Here is a 27,837-nt window from a genome sequence, read left to right as displayed (position 1 = left end):
GTTTTATGTTGGATTAACTCATTTTAAAACAGGAGATAACTCAATAGTAAAATAGGCCCTAACTTTGTAGTCTTTATGGTTCTGAAGAAAATCTTCTGAATGTCAACTTATTTAGGTCAGCTTCACAGGGCTGCAATCAGACACACTCAAAGTCTCAGAGGTAAAAACTGCCCCATTCAAAATGGAATGTGCTACTACGGAAACTTAATGAAGACAGCTGAAACATCTACATTGTTAACTGCATCAGTATTGATCATTCTGAACAAGTCTCCTTCTCTGTGTGTGCCCATCGGTAAAATATGGATAATACTTCTCTACTGTGTTTGTGAGGACTTCATACTACACAAATGAACCCTACAGACATATTTATCTATTTATAGATATAAGTGACACGTCCAGTTATAAAATGATGCTTCTGGCACTTTCCATGAGAAACTACTCCAAATAAATGCCAATATTGTTTGCAAGTCTATATGTTCCTTTCCTCAACATCAACCACATTACGCTGAGGGACAGCGGAGAGTTCTAAGTGAAGCCTCAGGGAAGGAGAAAGGGATGGGGGGATACAGGAGCCACCCAGGCAGGGTGCATTCATAGTTAGTCATTAATAGACTTCCACCACTTTTTACTTTCCGCAGCTTCACTGCCTGCCTATGACACAACCACAGAGCTAGTCAGACACCTATAATTTATATGAGGAAAGTAGAGATGAAAAATTACCATTGCTGGTTTCAATCTGTATTCTGGAGGGATTGTATCATCACGTTCACCAGCTTTGTTTATTTTTTTCTCTTTAACTTTTTCCTGAAGAAAAGGAGACAAATATAGATGAACAGAAATTCCAGAGAAAACCACCAACAGTCCCTCTTCACTAAAGAGGATCATTCCAATCTAAATTTTCTAAAGGCACTAACATCAGATTAAGCCATTCTATGCTTTGAGGGCCTCTATGGTCTATTCATGCCAAATTTAGGTTAAAAAAAACCATTGTTTTGAAATTAACACTAGTGTAGAACATGGCCGTGATGTGTTACTCTTCAAACACAACCCAAAGACACAGAGCAGAGACATAAACTTCACTGGCCACTGCCTCGACAGGCCTTCAGGGGGCGCAATACAAAGCTCCCAATTCTCCTGGCAGCCTCCACCACCCTGGCCACATCAGTAGCAGAAAGAGATAAAGGGTGAGTAGGATTGTATCCCTTCTCCACTGGGCAACCACCTGGGGACATGGAGTCCCAGCATTGCACCTCTTAATGCCTCCAGAGTCCTTCAGAACTAGCACCAGCACTCCAGGCCCCTTCAACAGCAACTAATTTTCCATTGCCATCCTGTCACTCCCCTTTGTGCGATTACTTAATATGGATAAGGCATAAAATAATGTAATGCTAATAAGGCGAGTGGTGTTAGATGTAAAGATAGAACTCAAAACATGCAAGGATTAAATACCAAATGAGCACTAAAGTTAAAAAAAAAAAAAAAAAAAAGAGAGAGACATTGAAGAGATTCAGGCTATATACAAAAACAACATTAAAAAAGGCAGACAAGAACCATTTACAAAAGAAAATGCTATTAATTGTAACTCCCCCATCCCACCCCAAACCCAACAACTAGAGTTAAAGGGAAAAACAGAGAGTGTAACCAACAAGAAGCACACCAGTCATTACTCTGTCCCCTTTTTTGGTAGGCTGTATCCCATTTCTACTCCCTTTGTCTGTTTTTTGTCACTTAAGTAAGTTCTCTGGGGTATGGATTGTTCACCTCTTATGCATTTGTACAACACCTAAAAAAATGGGGTTTTGGGAGCCGATACAATACACATTTAATTATACCTCTGAGACGTCTACAATGGAACCAAGGTCTTCTTTGGGTTCAGGTTCTGGTACACCAAGAGTATCAGCAAGGGCATCTAGTGCATCATCACTCATTGCTGTCTGGGTTTAAGAAAATGTGCAAATCATATTGTGATTATTCATAAAAAGGCGTGGGTTTACCTTACATGTGTCTTCCTCTACACTCTGTATGGAGCGAAGCAATGTGTTTGTGTGTCTGCGCTCAAAAAGAGAGAAAACAGTATTTTTAATTTCTGTTCTGCTTCACATTTCCTTAACACAAGAGGGCAGCAGATGGCAAACTCTGATCACACCAGCAGCTTTTAATCAACTAAAAACTTCCTCAAAGAGAGGAACGCAGAGACCCCATCACGACAGACAGTGACTACTTCACTGCATGGTCTTAGCTGAAGCCAGACATTACATGTTATCTTTCCAGATATGGGAAGGAAAGGTCAGTTTTACGAGTACAAGGAAATGAAATTATCCTGATATTAAAAGCATCCCACACAACTAAAAATACCAAGCTCATTTTTGTAACCAGCTCTCATACTACATTTTTCGGGCCTATGGGAGCCCTGCAGATGGCTCCAAAAGCAGAATTATTTGACCCACGCAGGCCCAATCCTGTAACATGCAGAGAACACCTCCTGAGAGGCTCTCAGCACCTGCAATTCCTGTTGTACTTAATATGTTCAACAGAATTTCAACTGAAACCAAGGATGTTCAATGTCTTGCAGGATCAGGCCCACATTTTGGCATGAAGTATGTTAAATGCAGATGTATCATTATAGTTAAATTAGTCAAAAAAGGGAATATGTATACCTCTTCCAGTTTTGGTTTCTTCTCCTTAGGAGGAGCTGAACTCCTGACTGAACTTGTTGACTGTGCTTGTACAATTTCTCCTTCCCCTGTTGGCTTCTGTTATGTAAGGAGAAAATGAAACATTTGGTTATCGGCAAAATTTGCAAAAAGTGTAAAAAAGGTAAAGTTAAAAAATCCTCAGTTGGCAAAATTAATACCTCTTTAAAAATTGTCTTCTCCTCTCCAGGAGTAGAAGTACTGCAGGTAAAATCAGATGACAAAGCATCTGCAATATCATCATCCGTCATTGGTTTCTAAACAGAAATTGCATACATAATAGGTTACGGTTAACAGTCAAAGGTCAATGGCTGTCAAAACCTAGTTTATAATTCATGTGTGCTGTGTGCTTACCGAAGTAGCAAATTTGTATTTAAGGGGTCATTGTTATACTTTTGTCTCAGAGCAATCACAGAAAGAAACACCACTATACTTCTTCATACACTTTACATCAAAATGCAGCCGTTTGTTTTCTTTTAGTTGTAAACGTATAGTGAAATCAAACTCTAGTCTAAAGGAATGACAGTCAGTCAATCTGTGGAACTCTTTGCCAGCAGATTTTGTGAAGGCCAAGACTATAACAGGGTTTTAAAAAGAACTAGATAAATTAATGGGGGATAGGTCCATAAATGGCTCTTCGGTGGGATGGTGTCCCTACCCTCTGTTTTCCAGAAGCTGGGAATGGGCAACAGGGGATGGATCACTTGATGATTACCTGTTCTGTTCACTGCTTCTGAACCACCTGGCATTGGCCACTGTCGAAAGACAGGATATTGGGGCTAGATGGTCTGCGCCAGTATGGCTGTTTTTATGACCTTGCTAAGCACACAGATTTAAGCATTCTTTGTCACACAAAGTACTCAAAGATTCCTGCATCCGTAACTGTCAATAGCTAGTCTAACATTATCAGGTTCAATTTCTCAGAAGTATTTGGTTTAGTTGTTTCAATTTCTTTCAGTTTTCCAAGACCATCCATGTTAGTTACAAATTCTCTGCTAAAACTCCAGAGGTTTCCCACTGACTTCAACGGGAACTGCATGTGGTCAGCACCTCCTAGAATTTGGCATTTTCTAATGTCGCAAGAAGTTAATTAGAACTTTCCCAAGAACCTGATGACTTATTTTTACCTTTTGAGATGTAAATCTAACCTTACCTGAGGTGGTTCTTTTTTTTCTGGGGGAACAGCTTGGTCATCTCCTTTACCCTGAAAGAAGAGTTATTTCTGTGGTGAATGGACGATAACCCCACTATACACGCAGAACTCTATTGCATGTCTTGTTTTGCTCACTTTACTTACCTCCAACAATTTTCTGTACCCTGGAGGTATAGCACCCTCCCGTTTACCCAGTTCTTCAATATATGCAGAAGAACATGAATCCTGCAACAAAACCAACAAATTAATATTGTTGTATTAATGTTTGTTGAAACGAAATTTAAGTTACTAATTTACAAAGATAACTATATAAAATGACATTCTACCCTCTAATAAACTGGCCTTCTCCCTAGCTCACAAAGAACCCACTGCCAGACCCAGAGTCTCTTTTCAGGCAGTTTTATTCTTCCAACACAGACAAAATTAACAAAACCAGTTCCTCAGCCCACCCCAGGCTTCAACTCCCAGTGCACGGTCCCCTTTGCCTCTTTGTCCTTCCTTCAGGAATCTTCCATGCTCTGGTCGCTAAGCACCACATCACCCAGAGCTTTTTCCCCAGTAGGTTCCCACTTCCTCCACTCCTTGTGGGATAGCTTGCTGCTCCTGCTTCTGAGAGCTTTCTGGCTATGACTCATCAAGTGTCTCCCCCTTGCCCAGGTACCTCTTTTAAATCTCACTGAGGTCACCTGACCAGTCACAGGTGTAGTGGCCCTGCTCCCTCTTCAAGGGACCAGCCAGCCTGTGACATACTCACTAATGATGCTTCTGAGAAAAGAGAGAGTGTCAAGTACAATAAATGGCCAATCTCAATCTTTTAATGTAGATACAGATGTGAATTTGAGATATTTAGTGTCTACTCCACTCCCTTACTTCTCCATTACTAGTAACAACTCCCTTATCCTCCCCATCAACTAGGATTGCAATCTCGCTTCTTCCCCCACATCCACATTTAGAAATGAACATCATTGTCTCAGATTCCTAATGCTCCACTATGTGACAAGTAAAAAAGTAAGTAGAAAGAATTCCCTTCACCTATCCAAGCTTTTTTCTCTCCCCTGTCAGCAACTTCGATAAAAACATGTTCTTTTGTAAATCTGTCAGACAAGCCCATATCTGGTGACTGTGACAGGGCAGGTAAAACCCCCTTTAAAGCCCTGCCAAAATGCTGGCTGCAGAGGGCTCTCTGGTCAAAAGGCCAGGTAGAGAGACATGGGTATGCAGCAGAGAGCCCAGCTGTAAGCCCAAATGAGGGCTAGCTCAAAGCAACAAGCTGGGCCAAGTGGGAACAGCTGGGCTAAAGACTGGGAGGGCTATAAAAGCCCTCGGAAAACCTCAGTGAGGGGGCTGGCCTGGGAGGAGACAGGAGGGCTGTTTCTCTGTCTCCTTACCTACTAGAAGGAGCCTCAAGGGCCAGAAGACCCTGGGAAGGGTCTGTGGTGGGATTGTTTTTGGGGGAATTGGGACTGCACAAGAACACTGTAAATCAAGACACAAAGGTGAAACCACTGAAGAAGGTGGTGGGACTCTTTCTTATACCAACCTAAACCCAGGGTGCAGGCACAAAAGTGGGAGTGCCGGCATAGACCCTGTGACAGTGACCAATTCAAATAGCAACTTTTTTCCAGTTTGCTGACACTTCGCCATTGTGTTCTACTGTAGATCTATAGTTGCAATATTTCTTAACAGCTAAAAACAACATGAGTATCATGTGGGAGGCATTCCTTATGTTTTACAGATAAATTATGAATCTATTTCAAATGTTATAAGATCACAGGGATAATTACTCAGCCTGTATGATAATTAGTAATGTAAGAAACTCAATACCGTAATTTCTGGGCCCGTGTAGACTGGACTAGGAGGGACATGTTCTTCAGGTCCTCCTAGTGTATCTATCAGGTCATCTAAGGCCTTATCTACATCAGACTAGAAAAATAAGCAGACAGTTATATAAGTTAATGCAGTGCACAGCATGTAAAGATGTATCACAATATGTTTCATTAATGTAAGACAGCAAAGAAATAGAAAAAAAGACAAAAAAAATCTCTCTTTAAATCTAACAAAAAAAGGTCTACATTTAGGTTATTATGCAAATACAAGAGTAAAACTTTACTGTTGTGCCTGTCAGCTCCATACATGCATACAAGGGAGTTCACTGAAATTTACAAGAATCTTCTCCCCTGTCTTCAGTCAGCTCTCAACAAAGAGAAGTACTCACATCACATAAGCCTGGGATCATAGAAGAAAATCTGTCCATTATATAGAGTCAAATCCAGTAGCCTATTGCTTGTTAATCAAATAAATCAGTGATCTAGCTCCTCTTTATTTAAATCAACCATTAAAAGTGACACCATCGTGATTAGATTATTGTAGCTTTTACGGAAAGTTTTTTGTGTGTTATTAACCAGGATAGCGACCAGTTAAGATTGGCCTACAGTGGGGCAGAGCTGTGCAGCCTGGCCAGCTTCCAAACCACAGGGAAGCCAAGGCCAGGATTTGGCCCAGTAGGAAAAGCTAACATGCAATACAGAACTGTACTCGCTCTAGACTTTTCAACTGCCCCCTCTCCGATAGATGCAGTATCAGCTAAGCTTCTTGTTCTACTGGTTTAAAAGTGTGGGGGGGGAGGTGTGAAATTCTACTGATTTTCTCTTAATCTTATAAAATAAATAAAGATCAGATAAGACACTGATATGGTGCAACAGAGTGTCAAAAAGCCACAATCATAAACAGACTGATTATTTCTGCTAAAAAGGAGAGTACGTAAATCTATGGTGGACACCCGAAATTTAGCAGAGCTGCAGCAAACATGATCTTAAAGACCCATCTTGCACTACTCATAAACAAAATAATACTGAGGGCAGCTACCACACGTGGAATGAACTTAATTTTGGTGTGGGTTTGTTTTTCCCCCTGAAGAATGCATCTAGCCTCTCTGATTCAATGCAGATCATTGCAATTTAGGACCTTGATGGAAGGGTGTATAAATGAGACTTTTTAGGGGGAGAGGGAGCAGGGGGAAGGAAACAAGATCCTTTGCAGAGAACTCCTGGAAACCAAAACTAGAAACCTGCTCTGAATCAGTACAAGTTCAACAGACATTAAAAACATTTTCAAAGATAATTGTTTACCAGTTACCTCTCAGTTTCAGTAACAAGATTATCTGTAGTCAGCTGATTGATTAAAAATAAATCTTTATAAAATATTACCTAAAGACGAAACATACTGAAGTATTATTGATAGCAATGTTAGATTTGGGAAAGGCTATTAAGAATTGGGAAAGTTGTGTTTTATACAAGAGGGCTTATATGTCAGTATATTGTTACCTACTTTTTCAGGTGGCTTAGTAAGTGCAGCTTCAGCAGCTGAAGATGGAGCCACTGATTTATTTTCTTTAGTCTGAAAAAAGAAAAAAAAAAAAGGTGAAAATAGTGCTGAAAGCCAGTGTAAAGGAGGTAGGTTTATACAAAGCAGCTGACTTGTGTTAGACTGTAGTTACCTACCTCAGCAGTTGGCTTATCAGCTGTTGCAACCAAACCAGCAGCAGTGACTGCACCAGCCGTAGCTGCACCACTAGCTAGTGATTTATTTTCAGTTTTAGGCTAAGGAAAAAAATAGAGTGTATGCTTATAGGACTTTGTGTTAACAATTTTAAGAAGAGAAACAGTCAAACTATAATGGAAATGTTCTATCCTAGTATATATCTTACATTACTCGAATTGTCAATACAACTTTTGGGCAAAGTTCAAGGATAGAACAAGAAAAATATTATTAATGCTGCTAAGCAACACTGTGTGCTGAAGGAAAGGTGCAGTTCTAATGGGATTCTCTCTTTTGTTCCTCTGATAACATTGAGATAGTATAGCTTTAGGACAAACGACACACTGATTTCTGGTGCAGAAGGAGAAAGTTCATTAAAAAGCAAATGGTACTGAAGTTTAGTAACTATGTTACTGGATTGTAAAGCCCCACATCTTTCATGTTTTACTTATAGGGGAATGAGTTAGAAAATTGTGGGTAAAAATCTCTCATGATTTGTGGTAAATTTTGAGATCTGTGATTTTATAAATTTATTTTACCTCCTGTATTTTTGTTTTACCTCCTTAATTTCCTAGCCTCTCATGCTGCCTTCATGGCTTCCCTTTCTCGACAGGTCTTACTTTAGGGAGATAGATCTGCATCTGGAGTGGGCTATGCCAGATTGTGCTGCTCCTTGTAGCTCCCAGGCAGTGGAAGGCTTTGAGGGGAGAGTCCCTAAACTCCTCCCTCTCGCCACCTCCAAAGAATCAAAAATGAAGGCTGGGGAATATACCATGTTTGTCTCAGTTACTAGGCTCTTCTTTACACCCAGGGTGTCTTCAGCTTTGGAATGTGTCTGGGCGGGGGGCAAGGGGTGTTTGTGGAGAGTCATGGAATCTGTACAAACTAGCAGCTGCCAGACTTACTGCTTATTAAAAAAAATAGCATGACCAATTTTGGTTTAATCAATTTAATCTGAATGTCAAATATTTTATTAGATAACAAACTGTTTGATTAGAGAGATAAGGTGTTTGGGATAATATCTTTTATTGGAACAACATCTATTGGTGAAAAAGACAAGCTTTCAAGTTTACACAGAGCTCTTCTTCAGGCCCTGTGTAAACTCGAAAGTTTGTCTCTCTCACCAACGGAAGCTGGTCCAATGAAAGATATTACCTCAGATACCTTCTCTGTAATATCCTGGGACCAACACATCTACAGCAACACTGCATACAAAAAGAAAAGGAGTACTTGTGGCACCTTAGAGACTAACCAATTTATTTGAGCATGAGCTTTCGTGAGCTACAGCTCACTTCATCGGATGAAGCTTTCATCACGAAAGCTCATGCTCAAATAAATTGGTTAGTCTCTAAGGTGCCACAAGTACTCCTTTTCTTTTTGCAAATACAGACTAACACGGCTATTACTCTGAAAACTGCATACAAACTGTTTTATTGTACGTTATAGACTTGAGACTGCATAATGTAAAATACAATCTTTTTTTCCCCATCACCGGCTACTATTATTGGCATTCAGGCATCTACCGAGTCTCAAGTCAGTTCAGCGAATTAGCATTTTTTTCAGAGGAAGCTGCAGTAAATGAGAATTTCAGAGATTCAGAACTCAGCTTCCCATTTTGGTGTTTTATACTTGTAGTGAACCCTGCATATGAAGAAATATAAACTAGCAGAATAAAATTACCTATTTCAGTGCATTTTGGGTAGAGTTTTATAATCTTTTGAAGTCTTCATGCTTCAGGTGTACAGGGAATTATTTTTGGCCTCACAGTCAATGTTATCTAGCCTGAGTCACCAAGTCTCAGGATACCTCTATACTGCAATCAAAGGTGTGACTGCAGCTCAGGTAGGAATGCCCACACTAGCTTTAATCTAGCTAGCATGACTCCATATAGCAGCGTAGATGCATCAGCACAGACTAGCAACGCAAATACGTACCTCAAGTTCCAGACGTGCTTGTACAGCCCAGACTGGGGTCCATGCCACTGCCTCTACACTTATTTTTAGCTATGGGAGCTACATTAAAGCTAGCATGGGTATGCCAGCAGGTGCTGCAATTATACTTCCCACTGCAGTGTAGACATACCCTAAGTCCTAGACAGACATCTGAGAGAGATTTACCCAATGACAGAGTAATCTGAATGTTTATTCTCCCACTTTGCTTTCTGCCCTCTTCTTCCCCTCGACCCCTCTGAATTTACCCCTTCCGTTCTTCTTTCCCCTCTCCTTAAGCTCCCATGAGTCCTGCAGGCTATGAGGGCGTGCTGCACATCTGCATACTGCCAGCTTACTCCTCTTCCACATTTGGGCCAGTCGTTGGCACTCAAAAATCTGCCTGAAACACTCAGCAGAGAAGGGAGCCAAACATCAAGTAGGGCAGCGCTCATATGTTAAACAGAGCGAGGCACACACCCTTGATTGACCCTAGGCTCCCCTATCTGCTCATGTGTTTTACTAAGGAAGGAAAGAGAGGAACAAATTGACAAAGGGTATGTTTACACTGCAGTGTAACCCAAGGGTTCAGATTCAGACTCAAGCCTAACCCCTCTTCTGTCTGCACACAAATCATGCTAACCCAGGGTTCAGACCCAGGATCCCAATATCCCATGGAGGTGGAAGGTCAGAGCCTGAGTCAAGCCAGGACCCAGGGTTCAAGCCCTATTGCTTTACAGTGCAGATGCAGCCTCACTAGACTCGTGCTCAGAGTCTCCCAAAAGTATTCCACAATCAGACAGGAACTTTCCTTGTCCTCTGAACAGTCAAGTTTGGTGGTCAGTCAAGTTTTCCCACAACAGCACCATGAACAAAGGGCTAGAGCAGTCACATTTTGGGAGGACGCCAGAAAGTCTGAGACACGGGTGATTGGACTTGGACCCACATAATGCACTGGAGACACTGAGTTTGTGACCCAGGTTTCAAAAATTCCTAACCTGGGTTACAACTGAGTGTAGATGCTCAAGCCCTAGGTTAACAAACTCAGGGTCTGCTAACTTGAGTTCTACTAACCCTGAGCTTACATTGCAGTGCAGACATACCCAAAGAAGGGCCTGAGCCTGAGCAGTGCAGAGTTTGCAGGTGAACGTGACAACAGTCTCGAATGTGCAGTACTTCTGGCTTAGGCAGACCTGCAATTGCCAGTGATTTTATATGGTTCACCTTCAAAAACATCCACAAAACCTTACAAAGCTAAGAATGGTTTAAGAGAGGATATGAAGCTTGGCGGAACACCCTTATTGCAGAATACTTATTAAAAGAGGCTGTTTCCAATCAGATGTTCAGTCATGTATATTCTGTAGACAATGCTTGCACACTATTCTCATCAATACTTTTGAATCAGTACATTCAAGGTATTATTAAAGTTACATAAGCAAAATGCAAAGGCCTCATTAAATGCCAAACAGTAAAGTTTTATACATGTTTAATGTAGCTTAGACTGTAGTTTAATGCAGCACAAAAAGCTGTCACACATACCTTCAAAAAGGCAGCCTGTCTTTGGGATAGGAAATGTCTTTTTGTTCAGTATTTGCACATGCCTAGCACAATGGGGTCCATGACTAGGGCTAGTAGGTGCTTCCTCAATACAAACAAACAAGTAATAAAGGGATTGCCACTTCTGCTTTACCTTTGGTTCTTCTATTGAAGATACTTGCGTTGATTTTTCAGTCTGACCGGTGGCCGCTTTTCCTGGACTAGCTTTTTTGGAACTTTTTGCTACAGAAGATTTGGACGGGCTTTTTGCCTGTACAACCATAAATATGCTATTAATGTATAGGACAGATTTTAGTATTCTTGTGTTTTTGTTTTGAGAAAACAAACAAACCAACCAAACAAACAAAAGCAGAAGAAAACGTAAATAACTCACCCCACCAGGTTCCTTTTGCTTCTCTTCAGATTGATGTTTAGTTTGAGAATCAGCTGGCTGTCAATAATATACAGATATATTAGAATACATTAGAAAATATTTAACTGTTAAAAGTATTCAACTCAATAGATTTTTAGTCTAGTTTACTTAACATACATGTAACTTTCACCTATTCTGACAGACAATTTAGAGACACAGGAAATTATTATTTTCTGCTTATCAGGCTGCACAAACAAAGGAAGATACAATTCCTGCTCCAACCAGATTATACACATCCTAAGGGCACAATCACATGAACACTTATCTGTATGGGACTTAATATACTAGAAAGGGGAAAGCCACATCTGGGAGTAGTTGTAGCCAGGCTTTAAACACAAAGGGATCTTTCAAAGGGTTGTAAAAATACTTCTCTCAAGTTATTTATAGCCCTTTTGTTAGCTATACATTCCCGTTTGTTTACTTCATAGTGACAGTTTTTCCTGTAGCCTCTCAAGTAATCTCAAGGGAAGGCACAGTTTATATTCAGCTAGCTCAGCTGGCGAGTAGACACTCGCCCAGGCGCCATATGAGAAAAAGCATAGTCAAGGTTTGTGGAAATGAATTTTTCTTCACTCATTCACTGTTCAAAGTTTGAAGAAAAGATCTTGGAAGAACCTATAAGTATGGGTTATCTTTCCCTGTAAATGTGTATTTTCATCTTGGGCAAAAATTAAAACGGGCTGGAACTTTGCATATGTCCTTGCAAAAAAAACCAAAACAAAAAACCATATTGGAATGATTCTGCTTTGTTTGCAGGTTCCTTCCCCTCCCTACTGAAGGGGCGGGGGAAGAGAGGAGAGAAAAAAAAGAAATAACTTTAAAAAACCTGATATTTACTAGGCAGATAGGGCACCTATTCCTCTCCCTAGGAAAACTCTGCAGAAGAGAAAGCAGTACACAGGAGAAGCCTAGAATATATCCTTGTGAATTATGAGGCAGCCATGCAGCAATGCAGACTCTGCATCAAGTTCTACGAGCACCGCCCTTCCCTGAGAATCAGAGATGTCAGCTTTCCCGCCCACACATGCCTTAAAAGGGTAAAAGGTGCATGGTGGATTTAATGCTGGTTTCTGCTTAGAAATCTGTTGGTAGAGGGGAAGCCCAACAGAGTGTGTACTCCCCAGAAATGTGCTATGTCAACTCCTAACATGGCGGCGCTCCTGTTCCTACCTCATCTGCAGGCAGGTTTGTTTCCTTTCACCCATATGAGAAGATGTGAGCATCTGGTCCAGTAGTGGCAGGATTTAGTTTATCATGACAAACTTCTCTGAAGAAAAACAACGCACAATGATTCAATAAAAGTAGTAGCTTACCTTTAGTGACTGTGCTACTTTTCCAGGTTCTGTTTTTGCAGTTTGTGTGTTCTAAAATACATAAGAAATTATACTCAGAACAAAAGATCAAAAAAGCAGCTTAGTTCTTTTTAACCATGTTATTACTTCTTATGTTTGAAAACATATGGCATATTTTATACACACATGAACACTCAAATATATGTGTTTATAAATAAATAATGCCCTCATCCTCCAATTTACAACATATGGTCCCGCACAGGACCCTGTTCATGCATTATAAGTTACTGGAGCATGGCCAAAACACAGCACGCACGCACACACGCAAGCACACACACACACTCTCTCTCTCTCTTTACATACTCATTTTACTTGGGCCACGAAATAAGGGAACTGAGTAAAGGTAACCGAGTAAAGGTAACCAATAATTCCAGTTTCCCAAACTAAAAAGTTGTTTCAGCCACATTCAGAATAATATTACTGTGATTCATCTCAACTCAAAGTACAGAAAATATAATCAATATCTGGTAGATACGAGGTTATAAATTACCACAACAAATAAAACAGTGTGGTTACTTCCAGAAAAGTTACTGAATATAGCAGCTTCTAAGTCAGGATGGGCAAATTACGGCCTGGGGGCTGCATCTGGCCCTTCAGATCTTTTAATCCAGCCCTCAAGCTCCCGCAGGGGAGTGGGGTCGGGGGCTTGCCCCACTCCGCACGTGCCGTGGCTCCCAGAAGCAGTGGCATGTCCCCGTTCTGGCTCCTAAGCGTAGGGGCAGCCAGGGGACTCCGCACGCTGCCCCATCCCAAGTGCCGGCTCTGCATCTCCCATTGGCCAGGAACTGCGGCCTATGGAAGCTGCAGGGGCAGCACCTGCGGACGGGGCAGAGAGCAGAGCCACCTGGCGGCACCTCCGTGTAGGAGCCCGCACCCTGAATTCCTCATTTTGGCCCCACTCCAGAGCCCACACTCCCAGCTGGAGCCCTCACCCCCTCCCGGAGCTCTCACCCCCTCACACACCTCAATCCCCAATTTCGTGAGCATTCATGGCCTGCCATACAATTTCCAAACCCAGATGTGGCCCTCAGGCCAAAAAGTTTGCCCACTCCTGTTCTAAGTCATATCTGCTTACTTTATTGAGACCATGTCAGTATAGTTATACTGGTATACTATCCTGGCAAAGCACTCCCAGTGTGGACATAGCTATACTAGCATAGCTGTGCTTTTGCTGGCATAGCTTATTCTTCTCCCAAGCAAAATAAGGCTATGTCTACACTTGAACCACTAAAACGCAGAAACTTACTACAGTGATGGCAGAAAATCCAGCTCCCCGAGAGGCAGTAGCTAGGTCAACGGACAAATTCTTCCATCAATCTACTATCATCTCCACAGGGACTTAGGTCATCATATTATGTTGTGCAGTGGTGTGTATTTTTCACGCCCCAGAGCAACGAAGCTAGGTGGAGCTAATTTTCTAGCATAGACCAGCCTGAGCTATATCGGTAAAAGTGCAGTTTTGCCAGTATAACAGCATTTACCCTTGGGGCTTCTGCCAGCACATCTATGTCCGTCACATATCATGCCCCTGAGCAATACAGCGATGTGGCAAAACATTGCAGTGTAGACATGGCCTGACTTTTTTATTATTATTAATTTTAGGTTTTTTACTGTACTCCTTCATAGTTAACATAGCTATTGGAGAGTTAGCTGGAGATTTCAGTGGCTCATGTATCATCAACAGCATTCTTTGTAAGTTTTAGCTGCATAATCATTAAGTGAAAGCCTGGCTCCAGTTACCATATGGAAAGTTGACTTTTAGATCCTAAGTTGAACTTCAGGCCATCAGTTAGAAAACGCATTTTTACTTGGAAGGTAGGCACATTTAGAGTCAGAGACAAACTAATAAGGACCCATATTTTTATAGTCACCTACAATAGAATCACATTTACAATAAAACAATGGATATAACCACTTGACTATTATTTAAGCATGCAATTTGTCTACTGTAATTTTGCAAGCATTTTTCTTTCATTTGGAAGGCATTCTAAACTACTATTTAGATGTGTTTAGCTTTTACATGGATTAGTTGACACCACCATGAAGTTTACTGAAGAAGTTCATTACTCAATATGCAACAATTAAGAAAAAAAAAATCTATATTAAACCCATGCACAGATCCACAATAAATTTACGTGTGAAATTCTGAGGTTGTGTGTGCATGTGCACATGCATGCACGGGTGCAAGCGACACAAAGATGTTGAAGCCGCAGATTAAGGTATATAGCGCCACACCATAATGTATTCCGTAAATAATAATACAAATCACAGAAACAGGGAATACTCGGGAGGTAGGAGTGAAATTTCCTGTACTCCACACTGAAAATAAATCACTTCCCCTCATAGACCATATATTTTAAACATATTGATACTTTCTAGACCAGTGGTTCTCAAACTAGGGATGCCACTTGTTCAGGGAAAGCCCCTGGTGGGCTGGGCTGGTTTGTTTACCTGCTGCATCTGCAGGTTCGGCTGATTGCGGCTCCCACTGGCTGCGGTTCACCACTCCAGGCCAATGGGGGCTGCAGGAAGGGCGGCCAGCACATCCCTCGGCCCATGCCGCTTCCCACAGCCCCCACTGGCCTGGAGCGGCGAACCGCAGCCAGTGGGAGCCACGATCGGCTGAACCTGTGGACGCGGCAGGTAAACAAACCAGCCCGGCCCGCCAAGGGCTTTCCCTGAACAAGTGGCGGCCCTAGTTTGAGAACCACTGTTCTAGACTTTCCACGTACTTTAAAACGGATCAAGAAGTTTTGTTTCTCAAATACATTCACAGTCTGTATGCATGCATTTACACACTACAGTATATCCTCGCTATAACGAACCCCCTGGGGATCCAAGCCATTTGTTTGTTCTAGCCCAGGGTTCAAGAGCCCTGCCACCGGGCCAGGGCTGACACCTTGAACAGCTGCTGTGGCCGGAGGAGCTGTCAGCCCCCATCATGGCCCTGGGGCCGGAGGTGGGATCCAGGGACCAGGTTCATTATAGCCAAAGGTTCACTATTATGAAGGGCATTATGGAGAGGGTACACTGTATGTACCTACCACATGTATGTATGCATGCATGCAAACACATATACATATTCTGATACACACACACACACACACATTTAACACCATCAGTCAAGTAAATCAGTTATCGAAGCAAGTATCCTAATCTTCCAGGTCTTCTGGTTCAAGAAGATTATGTGTGTTTGTGCAGAGATGAAGCTAGAAATTTTGTTCTAACATTATTACATTATCAATCAAACAGATTTTTGCCATTAGCTGCCTTTAGTTGACAGTTGGAGCAATAAGGAAATGCAACAGATGTGAAGGTGTGAGGAACCAGAATTTGTTTTTGATGATTGATCTCCAAGGTGTGTTGGCCCATAAATGGGAATAAGCATGATAAATGAAAGACTGAATTTTAAGATTATTAGCTCATGCCTCATTGTGGAAGTGATTAAGTGGTGAAAACATGCTGCTGCTGTGACTGCAGACAGAGACATAGTCATTTGTGCATCACCTGAACTTTGTGTCTCTTCCTGCTGTGAGACTGCTGTCCACTGGTCTGGCTATGGCTTGAAGTAGCCTAGTATTAAAGTACAAATTCAGGTTTTTTTAAAACGCATTTCCCAAGAAACGTAGAGAAATTTACAGGAAAAATGAGATAAAGTATTTTACTACCATTTATGTTTGTACATGAAAACAGCTGTACTGAAACTGCAAGACATATCTGTTACTGAGAGTTAAATTCAAACCTCTGTGCTGCTCATTTACCAATATTGTTATTAGTAACCATAGGTGACAATTTTCTTATAGCGCAAGTAGTCCTTTATTGGAATTTGATTGTACATTTACTGGATGGTTTATGTTTTAAAATCTAGGGGGGAGGGTTAATATATTTTTTAAAATTAACATTAAACAGAATTGTTCACAGTACAAATGGCACAGTATAATAGTTTGATTTAGGAAATAAAATCTATAGCCAGATGTATTTTTGTTTGCAAATGCTACTTCAGCTCTTTTGTTTAGACCTTGTGAGCAGGTAATAAAGAAACATATCAGGATCCTGCTTTCAGAGTTCATCAGAGAGGTGGACAGGCAAAGTGAAGGAACAGGGAGATGTACACAATCTGGGAGGAAGGGGGAGACGAATCATAATTGGAGACTAGCTTTGTTTGTCATTCAACACAGAAGTTACATTTCAAAACAGCTACACTTGAAGACGTAGAAAGGCTTTTCAGGATCTGGAGGACAGGTCTTCTTATCTGTTTGTGTTTATCTAACAGTTTATACCCCTTCATAGTGTCCCCTCTTCAGGCTTATATTATTGGCAGCTGGGTTTCTACTGATCAAAGGTATAATGATTCATGTTGGGTCCCCAAATGTGAATTCCAAGTAGGACCCGAGATTAAAACGGTCCCCCTTCCTAAGCTCTGCCCATCCCCCTAGCAGCACATGCACCACCCACCATGCTCACCTCATCCCTCCACAATACCCACACTGCTCTCTTTCTCCCCACTCCATTTCAATGAACCAACCAGCCACCTCCACACAAGGCCTTGAGCTTCACACATCATGGTAACCCCATGAAGCACAAATCCTTATCCCTGCCACAGCTACAGTGGCTCCCACTTGCACAGGGAAAAGCTGATTATACTTTTTGGGGAAGGGGGACTGACATTCATTCTTGACGGCAAAGAGGGAGCAGGAATGGGTCTTTACTGATTGGGGGCAAGGGAAGAGGTAGAACGGAATCGAAATGGGAAATAGGTCTCTGAGGAGCAGAGGCAAGGGCACAGGGAACAAATGAGAAGCGGGTCACTGGGAATGGGGTCCGCACAAGAAGAGGAAATGACACTTGACACTCAAGGCGCCCTACTCCCTAGCAACTCTGTTTCCTTCCAAGGAAGTTCCTGTGGGTGCCCCAATTCCCCTTCAAGGAGGAAATATGAATTATACATGAGCTATTGAAGGGCAAGGTAAGGTAGTTCCACTTCTCTCTTTGTAAAGATAGGCCAGTAAATTCCTGCAGGACTCTATGCTCAAGAGTCCCCAAATGTTGCAGGGCAGGGATTTACACCCTGCTACTGTAGCTGTTTTTTCCTGCAGGCATGCTTATTTTGAGTCTATTAATAGAGAAGCAACTACTTTGTCTATTAATAGATGGCCAGATGGTTGCCATCATGTAGATAATGCCACACGGAAAGAGCATGTTAGGCGTGAGTTTGCTCTTTGATGCAGGTTCATAATTAATCTATTATCATCAGGAAACATCTTAAATTAGTGACTGACAAACAACGAATCTCTAAATTTATGAGCAGCGATGATCATGCAGGATTAGAGAATGGTTTAATAACTGTCCGGTTTATTGTCAGGAGTTTAGTAGCTAGGTCTTGTGGACTGTGTGTGGAGATTAAGATTTATAAATTAGATATTTTGGCATCCATTGTAGCTACGACTGTTAAAAGAGCTGACTGACAAACACCCTTGAGGAATTACAGCATAGCACTGTTTGAATTGGCAGAAGTGCTACAAAGGAAAAGAAGGAGAAAGTTGCTTTTTTACCAAGAAATATTTTGACATTCAAGTGGTTGGTGATTGTAAAGGTGCTACAGCTTTGAAAATTTTAACTTTTACTGTTTTTTGTAGAAGTTTGGTAAATGAGCTTCACTTGCTAAATCAGACTGCAGACTAAATTAGAATGTTGAAATGGATTCTCCTATAATGCTAATAAACATAAACAGACTGACAGTGGACTTCAACCTCAAAGTGACATGATCTAACTTAGACCTACCAGTCTGGCATTAGGTTCACCATATGTATAACATTAGAAAAATCCATATCTTGTACTACTGCATTGTTCCCTACCTGATCTGGTTCAGAAAGCTGACACGGTATTGAAATGAGCAAGAACCCTATTCTGGAGTGCAGGATTTTTGTCAGTTTCAATATTTTTATCCTGAGCAAGAATGTACAGATAGGCAGAGAGGAGGGAAAACATCATATAATATTTTTTATATTACGATAGTGACCAAAAACTCCGAATCAGGATCAAGGCTCCTTTCTACAAAGACATAGATGAAAAAGCCTCTTGCCCCGAGGACCTTGCAACATTATTGAAGACACAACACGACAAGTGTAAAAGACAATAGGAAGGAAGGTAGCAGAGAGGAACGAGGGTATCATTATTGAGAACATGTGATTTCACACTGACTAACTAAGGCCCAAATTCTTCTTTGGGACTATTCACATGGAACTATTCACATAAATAAAGTTACACCTGTAATTAAGGGTTTGCAGGATCAGGGCCTATGTGCCTAACTCAGAGGTTATGAATAAGCTAAAATGTTGTATTAGTATTAAATTAATCCACAGTTCTCAAAGTGTTTTGCATAAGAGGACAAGTGTCTTTATCCCTATTTTGCAAATGTGGAAACTAAGGTACAGAAAAGTGACTTCGTCAAGATCATATAATGAGTCAGTGACAGAGTCTGAAGTAAAATCCAGGTCTTCTGACTCGCAAATCGCAAAGATTCATTCCTTAGGACTTCATACCTTTGTTTCAGTGGGCTTCATATCCGATGCTTTTGTTGCAACAGTAGAAGGGGGCTGTGTCTGGAAAAAAATAATCAAAACATTACTTCAAAATGATTCCACCTTCACTTAAAATGTTAAGACAATTATTAATACAGATGTTTGTACCATGCAAGTATATAAGCTTGTTAAAATTCAAGTTACAATTCAGGTTGAGGATTGGAGATTAGGCCGATCACTTTTACTCTGATTCTCTGCCACACTGGAAAACATACTCCTACTCTGCTTCTCTGTGAGTAGGTAGCGTTCCAAAGGTATACTGTAGAAACAGCCTCTTCTCTTAAGTATGCTGAAAGCAGATTTCTAACTGAATACTGGAATATATAAGACTCTTGCTCTCCAATACTGAAACATCTATGGATATTTAAATGTATATACTAAGAACAGGATTCTTACATATTTTAATGTGCTTGCTCAAAGACATTCATCCTCTTAGATTTATTAGGTTGCCAAAAATAACATTTAATATACACTCTAAGCTTCATACATTTTTAAGGCCAGAAGGGATCATTATGATTTTCTAGCCTAACCTCCAATGTAACACATGCCACAGAATTTCATGAACTGGTTCCTAAATCAAGCCCATATCTTGTAGTTGAGCTACAGTATATTTTGCATATTTTTTTCAGAAAGACATCCAGTCTTGATTTGAAGACTTCAAGTCATGTAGAAGGCACCAATCCCTTCGTAAGTTGTTCCAATGGTTAAATCAACCTCATTATTTAAAAACTGTGCCTTATTTTTAGCCTGAATTTATCTACCTTCAGCTTCTGTAAATGGAATTAGTATTTCAGTAATTGTCTCAAAAATGTTGCATATGGAGGTAATACCACCTCCCTATTCCTATTTAATATTCCTCTGTGTATACAAACAACAATTACATTCGCCATCTTAGCCACAGCATTGTCCTAGGAGCTCATGTTCAGTTGGTTATCCACCAAGACTCTAAACTTTATCGTGAACTGCTTTACAGAATACAGTCCCCAACCGGGGAATGTGATCTAAACTCTTTGTTCCTAAATGTAGGACCTTGCACTTCACCATATAGTTCACATAAACACAGTGGCAATGTCACTTTCCTCATTTACCTCTTTTCTCCTAAGAGGCTTTCAAAAAAGGAAGAAAAAATTTAAGGTCAGTCAATGCGTCCCATTAAGCACTTCCAAAATCTCCCAGAGCCCAAATTTTCCATCACAGAAAAAGACAGGACAAAACTAAAGGAATCTGAAAGGGACATACACAATTTTAAAAACTGCTTTTAAAAAAGAGCGACCAAAAGTTTCAGTTCAGATCCCTCCTACCAATTTGGGTGTGTCACTGGGTGATTTGTTGGATCATATTAAAGAAGTTCTGTATTAAAATCACAAATGAGTTTGATTCCCCATAGTTTAAATTCCAGGGTATTACTAATTAAGAGGTCTCTTGGTTTTTGGTACTGTTTCTCTCCCTCTATGTGTGAAACTTGCAAGCTGCTAATTGTGTTAGTACATTCTAAGACAGAGTCTGTTCTCAAAGCAATTCACAGAGAGAGAGAGAGAGAGAGACTCAAAGCAATACTCTAAAAACAGAAACAGCACCCAGAAACTCCCCGCCCTTTTGTTGTATTAACAATTGTGATTAAAATAGAGATAGAGGATGTATGTGGATGGATGCTTGGTGTGGATAATAACTGAATGATCAGGGAGGTGCCAGCCTAAGAATCCAGTGTCCATCTGCTGAAGAAGGCATCAAGTGGAAATAACCAGAGGACCCCCAGAGGGCAGATTGGAATCCACCCAACAGCCTCAAGAATGGGAGAACCAAAGAACAAGATAACATCTAGCAGCATGGAGCTGTCAGGAATGTGCTATCTGCTGATTGATTCAGCAACAGCATGATGAAGCAATTCCCATAGACTGGCATAGGAAGAAATTCCTATAAAAATAGACTCTAAAAAGTGAGAACTTTGGGGTCTGATTCTGCAAAGCAACTTCCAGGAGCATCAGATGAGCATCTGACAAGGCCCTGCTCCCTCCTCATGTCCAGGCCACCTGGCCAGTGGCTTGGCATGAGCAACTCTAAGGCTGGTAACTATGACAACAACCTTGCAGAACCTCTGTGTGTGTGTGTGTGTGTGTGGTGTGTGTGTGTGAATAAATATGAGATTGAATGGAATGTTATACCTATAACTAACTGCTTACTATGATAACAACCTTGCAGAACCTGTGTGTGTGTGTGTGTGTGAGTGAGAATGAATGTGTGAATAAATATGGAATGGAATGTTATAGCTGTAATTAACTGCTTACTATGATTCTTTCTGTATTCACAATAAATGTGGTATTTTGCCTTTTTCCCTTTAATAAGATCCTGCTGGTTTTTAATTTATTGGTATAACATTTTGGTGGAGAAATGCGAAAGGGGGAATATTGGTAAAAAACCTCAGTTATTGTAAATATTGGTGTGCACACCGCCAGCTCTAGTGAGCTAGGCATTTCTATTAGGTTAACCAGACCTGCTGGCCTCCGAGAAGGTAGCAGGAAAAACAGATTAAACTAGACCTGCTGGCCTCCGAGAAGGTAGCAGGGAAGAACAGGTTAACCAGACCTGCTGGCCTCCGAGAAGATAGCAGGGAGAAATAGGTTAACTGGACCTGCTGGCCTCCGGGAAGGTAGCAGGGGACCTGCTGGCCTCCGGGAAGGTAGCAGGGGAAAAACGCATAGATTAAGCTATGATTTCAGAATCTAGGATGTGTCACTTGCTAAGTAATACCAGCAGTGACAAAGAGATTGAAATATCCATGTTAAGATGTTTAAAAGAAAACAGGGTAAGCCAGTACCAGAGGAAGGAATGGAGTCAGAAGGAACTCCAACCTCACCTTTTGTTAAAGAAATTACACCTTTTAAACAAATCCTTCAAAAATGTGGGCACAGTCCTTGGACTAAATAATCCCTAGCTGATGTCTACACTATTTTGGACCTAGAGGATAGATTGGCTCAGTATACAAACCTTCTAGTGCTGCCAAAAGAGATGCAGCAGCAATTTGGTTGTTGTGGGAGGCATGTAAGGATTCTTCCCTCCGCTTGTCTTCATGTAAAGAGGAAAAGGCACAAACGGAAAAGGGAGCAGACAATTGGAAGGTACTGGCTACAAATACCCAAAGCCAGCTGAAAATAGTGAAAGAGGCACTCCAGGAATACAAAAAGAGTGAAAAAGTTAACTCTGCAGAGGCTGGAGGGAGGCAGGTAAAGGGGGAGAAGGTCCTATGTACGGCACCCCCAGGCATAATTACAAAGAGAAAAGAGAGTAAAAAAAAAAGTTAACTCTGCAGAGGCTGGAGGGAATTAAGCAGTTAAACTTTGTGAAAATGTTAAAAAGGAAAAAAGTGTTAGAGAAAGAGCATTCTTGGTTTCTTTGCAGCCATTCTGAAAGAAAAATGGGCCCTTTTCCAAAGGAATGTCTGTAAATTAGCCAGGCAAAAATAAACTATCTGATTAAAATCATTTGACTGGACAATTTAGTCAAATTTGCTAAAAGAACATAAGAGGGTTCTATTGGAACTTAACTGCCTCAAATGTATAAAGGGAATGTAAGATGTAAAAAACAGAGCAGTGTGGAAGGGATGTTAAGGAAAAGAAAATGTGTATGTATCTGTCTGTGTGTGTGTAAATATGTAAAGTTCTAAGGACCAGTTGGTTTTGTTTTTGTTTTAAATAATGCCACTAAAAATCCATTTGACTCTTTAATTCAAAGTTGCAAAACTGACAGACCTTTTTGCTAGACACAGGTAATTAGTGTTGTTTGGCTTTGGGATTTGGCATTTAACCCTTAAAAGGTAACTCAATGCTTTACAAAATTTAAAATGTTTTTAAGTTGTGGCTGCAGCAGGGCAGTCAAAATCAGGAGAATATAAAAAAAAAAAATTCTGGATTCTTTTTGTTTGTTTGTTTTGTTTTTTGTTTGTTTGTTTTTGTAACAAAATAGCAGATGAGAGTTGTAGTAAAAAAAAAAAATAAAAAAGACAGTGCCCTTCTGAAGCAACAGCAGGGGTGAAGTGCACAAAACAAAAAGAAGCAATGTTAGAAACACTGAGTCTTAAAATGGCTCTGCGTAATCAGACTGTCACTTTGATAAAGGTACATGAAAACTCTGTAAGCAAAAAAAGAAATAGTTACACCTTATGTAATAATGGATCTGGATAATGTTATAGAAGTTAAACTATGGAAGGAATGTGCATTTGCCCCAGAACATGTGCAGGGTATATTGTAGAAGGGGCAAAAGAAATACAAACATACCATGCCACTTAATTAAAATGCTATTAGGGCTCCAAAGGGAGCCACAATAGGTTGGGATTTCTTTTTTAGATTGCTGTGTGTTTTGGAAGCAGAAGTTAAAAGTAATGAAAACTCTGGTGAAAGCTGATTGTGTCCCTTTTAAGATAGAGTCTCTGAGCTGCTGATGGCTTTAAATCCAAAAGCAGAAAGTGTCTGTGAAAATGCAAATGACCTAAATGATAAAGGAAGGAAAGAACTAGCAGCGCAAAGGAGCTGCAGATAAAGGACACACCTGGTCAGCAAACAAATTGTCTAAATAAAAGGCATGGGATAACAAGATAAATTTTAATAAATTTAATTATAAGTATCCCTGTAACAACGTATAGAGTGTATGATTTTTGGAAAAACCTTTTAAGGTCGTATGGTAATGATGCTTCTCAGTTATTACCTGTAAATAAAACTTAAAGCTTAACACAGCAGGAAAAACATTATAAACTTGGTCTGCTGTATAAGAAGGAAAACTCAGGGATTTAATGACTGAACAGTGGGATAATTTCCCCATAACCCTTAAAAGATAAAAGCCATTGAAACCTGGCCTGCCTATAGAACAAAAACAGGAGAATGTGGCGGCAATTCCTCTGTTTTGCCTGCAATCAGCAAGGGTATTTGTAAAAGAAATATTTTAAGCAATAATCTGCCATCCCAAAAGGGGTAGAAACATGTTCTTTTTGTCTTTCAGAAAAATCAGGAAAAGCTGATGCCAGCTGAAAAGCAACCCAATACCATGAATCTACTGTCACAATAGAAATTGTGTTTTGTGTTCTATGTTTTGTCTTGTTGCTAGCACTGTTGTGTGTTTAAAAAAAAAAAAAAAAATACTGAAGACCTGCAGGAACTTAAAAATAAATTAAGCTTTCTGTCCCAGCTACAGGACAACCTGATACAAAAACAAGTACATGCCAATGTAGACTTGGTCCAAATTGGTCTGGGTAACCTAAAAGGCCGATGGAATCTTTAGTAATGGCTTAATACTACCACATGGCTTATCCATAAGAAAAAAATATATATTAGAAATAGGAAACTACACAGCCATAGCTATGGGATGCACTGAAATGCAGATACTTGCACTAGCTACTTTGGAACACAAAATGTTCTGGGTCATATTGGGAAATATTAAGGTTTGATGCATTTGTTAAAAAAGAAAGAGATCATTGTTTGACACTTATCAATATGAATGGATGCAATATGTTTCCAGTATTGTAAACCAGACTTGTTAATGGGAGAAATTGTTGTCAAAATTGCACACCAACAGTCCCTGGAGGCAAAGGTATTGAAGGTTAACCCACTCCCCATATTACACATGGGATCCTTCTGGCTGCCCTGGAGCCAGTGGGCTGGGGAGGGAGGGAAGCTATTGGACACTAGAGGTTCTACCGAATGGACTCCTTAAAAGTGGGTGTGCCTCACCTTGCCTGTTGCCCCAGAACCTTGTAGTAAAGATACATCACTAGGATCATGTATATGGCATGAACTGGAATCACAAACTCAAATTGCCTCACAGTACTCTCTTTTGAATAGGCTACATAGAAAGTGACACTGACGATTATAAATCTTAGTGTCAAAAGAGGGATTATGTTGGATCATATTAAAGAAGTTCTGTATTAAAATCACAAATGAGTTTGATTCCCCATAGTTTAAATTCCAGGGTATTACTAATTAAGAAGTCTCTTGGTTTTTGGTACTATTTCTCTCCCTCTATGTGTGAAACTTGCAAGCTGCTAATTGTGTTAGTACATTCTAAGACAGAGTCTGTTCTCAAAGCAATTCACAGAGAGAGAGAGAGACTGAGACTCAAAGCAATACTCTAAAAACAGAAACAGCACCCAGAAACTCCCCGCCCTTTTGTTGTATTAACAATTGTGATTAAAATAGAGATAGAGAATGTATGTGGATGGATGCTTGGTGTGGATAATAACTGAATGATCAGGGAGGTGCCAGCCTAAGAATCCAGTGTCCATCTGCTGAAGAAGGCATCAAGTGGAAATAACCAGAGGACCCCCAGAGGGCAGACTGGAATCCACCCAACAGCCTCAAGAATGGGAGAACCAAAGAACAAGATAACATCTAGCAGCATGGAGCTGTCAGGAATGTGCTATCTGCTGATTGATTCAGCAACAGCATGATGAAGCAATTCCCATAGACTGGCATAGGAAGAAATTCCTATAAAAATAGACTCTAAAAAGTGAGAACTTTGGGGTCTGATTCTGCAAAGCAACTTCCAGGAGCATCAGATGAGCATCTGACAAGGCCCTGCTCCCTCCTCATGTCCAGGCCACCTGGCCAGTGGCTTGGCATGAGCAACTCTAAGGCTGGTAACTATGATAACAACCTTGCAGAACCTGTGTGTGTGTGTGTGAATAAATATGAGATTGAATGGAATGTTATAGCTATAACTAACTGCTTACTATGATAACAACCTTGCAGAACCTGTGTGTGTGTGTGTGTGTGTATGAATGTGTGAATAAATATGAGATTGAATGGAATGTTATAGCTGTAATTAACTGCTTACTATGATTCTTTCTGTATTCACAATAAATGTGGTATTTTGCCTTTTTCCCTTTAATAAGATCCTGCTGGTTTTTAATTTATTGGTATAACAGATTGACCTCTTTAAGCCACACCCAAGCTGTGATTAATTCCCTGCTTCCTAGCCTGAGGTGGCAGGACTAAGGAGGGTCAGGTGATAGTTTAATGGACACCTGGACCTTATATAAAATGGCTGAGAGATATCAGTCTGGGAGTGGAACTGCAAGCAGGAGGCCAGGTACTCCATAGTGCTGTATACTAAAGCAGGGAAAGATACACGGAACAGAACCCCAGCAGCGGCAGCGAATGGTACTCCAGGGAAACCGGCCTGGGAGGCCGCATACTCTATCCCAGAGCTAGAAAGACTAATCAAAGGTAGCCCAAAGGGTGGCCTGAAGAGAAATCCCTGAAAGGCTGAAGAACCTTCCTTTTTTGGGGGGATTTTTACTTTGACTTTTGCTATCCTGAAAGGAGTTATGTTTGTTTGTGGGTCAGCTGGATGGCTAAATCACATCTCCAGCACAGACTAGTGTATGAAGAGATAAGGAGACAGGAAAGGAAACTGAGGGCTGGTAGTGTTCCACTCAACCAGCAGAGTGCACTATGTGGCAGCCATACCCTATCACACTGTGGATTTAGTCATATTTTTCTATTTTTAAAAGACATTTTTTATCTCCCTGGTCTGCTGTATAAAAGACTCACACTGAAAGAGGAAAAACTGTACAAGATAAAGAGTGAAACTGTTTAAAACACAAAGTGTCATCACAATGCACAAAGTAAACAAACTGAATAAGTATAGGATTCTTAGATATTACGCGTAAAATTTGCAGGTAAATACATTTCCAGCAGAAATAAAACAAATGAATAGTGTCACTTTAATTAAGGCAATAATTAGGCAATAATGTCACTTTAATTAAGGCAATACTTTCTCCAAAGTTACTTGGGATACAACATACAACTGACCCTCTAACTACAGAAGTGTTCTGCATACTGTATGTAAACAAGTCCATTTTTCTCTCCAGAGTGGATGCAATACCAAAATGAAAAAGTAAAAGCACATTCTGAAAACAAAATGCACCATAATCTATAAAGACGTCTACATGAAGGGTTGAAACAAATATTCTTTTTGACAACCTCTTCTATCTATCTCAGGTAACAGATAAACTCCAGTGGATGAGGTCTCTATATCTTGTTCTACAACACGATACCCTTAGGCAGAAACAGATTACACATATAAAGTCACCTAAGTTCTTGCTACATGACTAACAAGTATCTGTGCCACCCCTTCTCATAGTAGTCACCCTCACTGTGATGTAGTAAAGACTCATACTAACACAGATGAGCACACCACCCCCAAACACATAATGCTACATACACATCATCATCACACTTCATCTGAGTCACCTTTTTCTCACTTACAATACACTGACAGAGTAGTTGAAATACAGTATATGCAATAAGCATGCACAACTTCCTCTCTTTTAAGCACTATGTGTGCACACAACATTGTAATTTGTGCTAATAGCGGACAATGTATTCATCAAGTGCTTTTACCGAAGGCAGTCTATTTAATGTGACTATGTCAAACAACAGCTACTGTCTCCATCTCTTGTCAAAACACCGCATAGAACAGTTTCACTTAGTGTTGTGAATGTCTATTATTAAATAATGACAGATGAAGGGGTTAATTCTTCAAGGAGAAAAGTCTGAGAAAGGATTGGCTTTGGTCTTGGTGGGTCAACAAGTATGTGGATCCACTAGCTATCCACCCCCTTGGTGGCCTTAAGC

General features: G+C 40.5%; 1 protein-coding gene across 33 annotated transcripts in view; it reads right to left on the bottom strand.

The window, feature by feature from the left end:
• The window catches only part of CAST (calpastatin), a 107,191-nt gene that overhangs the window by 33,694 nt on the left and 45,660 nt on the right, over positions 1-27,837 (bottom strand). For 17 of the 33 annotated variants that reach the window (XM_043546720.1, XM_043546727.1, XM_043546719.1 and 14 more), the window contains 14 exons: positions 19,175-19,234; positions 16,140-16,205; positions 12,594-12,644; positions 11,242-11,298; positions 11,002-11,118; positions 7,347-7,445; positions 7,174-7,242; positions 5,671-5,769; positions 3,991-4,071; positions 3,847-3,897; positions 2,855-2,950; positions 2,658-2,753; positions 1,833-1,934; positions 721-804 (listed from right to left, as the gene is read on the bottom strand). In XM_043546720.1, the coding sequence (XP_043402655.1) occupies positions 721-804; positions 1,833-1,934; positions 2,658-2,753; positions 2,855-2,950; positions 3,847-3,897; positions 3,991-4,071; positions 5,671-5,769; positions 7,174-7,242; positions 7,347-7,445; positions 11,002-11,118; positions 11,242-11,298; positions 12,594-12,644; positions 16,140-16,205; positions 19,175-19,234 (1,128 nt within the window). The remainder of the gene's footprint in view (positions 1-720; positions 805-1,832; positions 1,935-2,657; positions 2,754-2,854; positions 2,951-3,846; positions 3,898-3,990; positions 4,072-5,670; positions 5,770-7,173; positions 7,243-7,346; positions 7,446-11,001; positions 11,119-11,241; positions 11,299-12,593; positions 12,645-16,139; positions 16,206-19,174; positions 19,235-27,837) is intronic. The other 16 variants (XM_043546724.1, XM_043546735.1, XM_043546726.1 and 13 more) reach the window with 5 other exon arrangements.

Source organism: Chelonia mydas, chromosome 5 (genome assembly GCF_015237465.2).
Source record: "Chelonia mydas isolate rCheMyd1 chromosome 5, rCheMyd1.pri.v2, whole genome shotgun sequence".
Taxonomy (NCBI): domain Eukaryota; kingdom Metazoa; phylum Chordata; order Testudines; family Cheloniidae; genus Chelonia; species Chelonia mydas.
The sequence above is the reverse complement of the archived record's forward strand: the minus strand, read 5'-3'. Positions and strand labels throughout refer to the sequence as shown.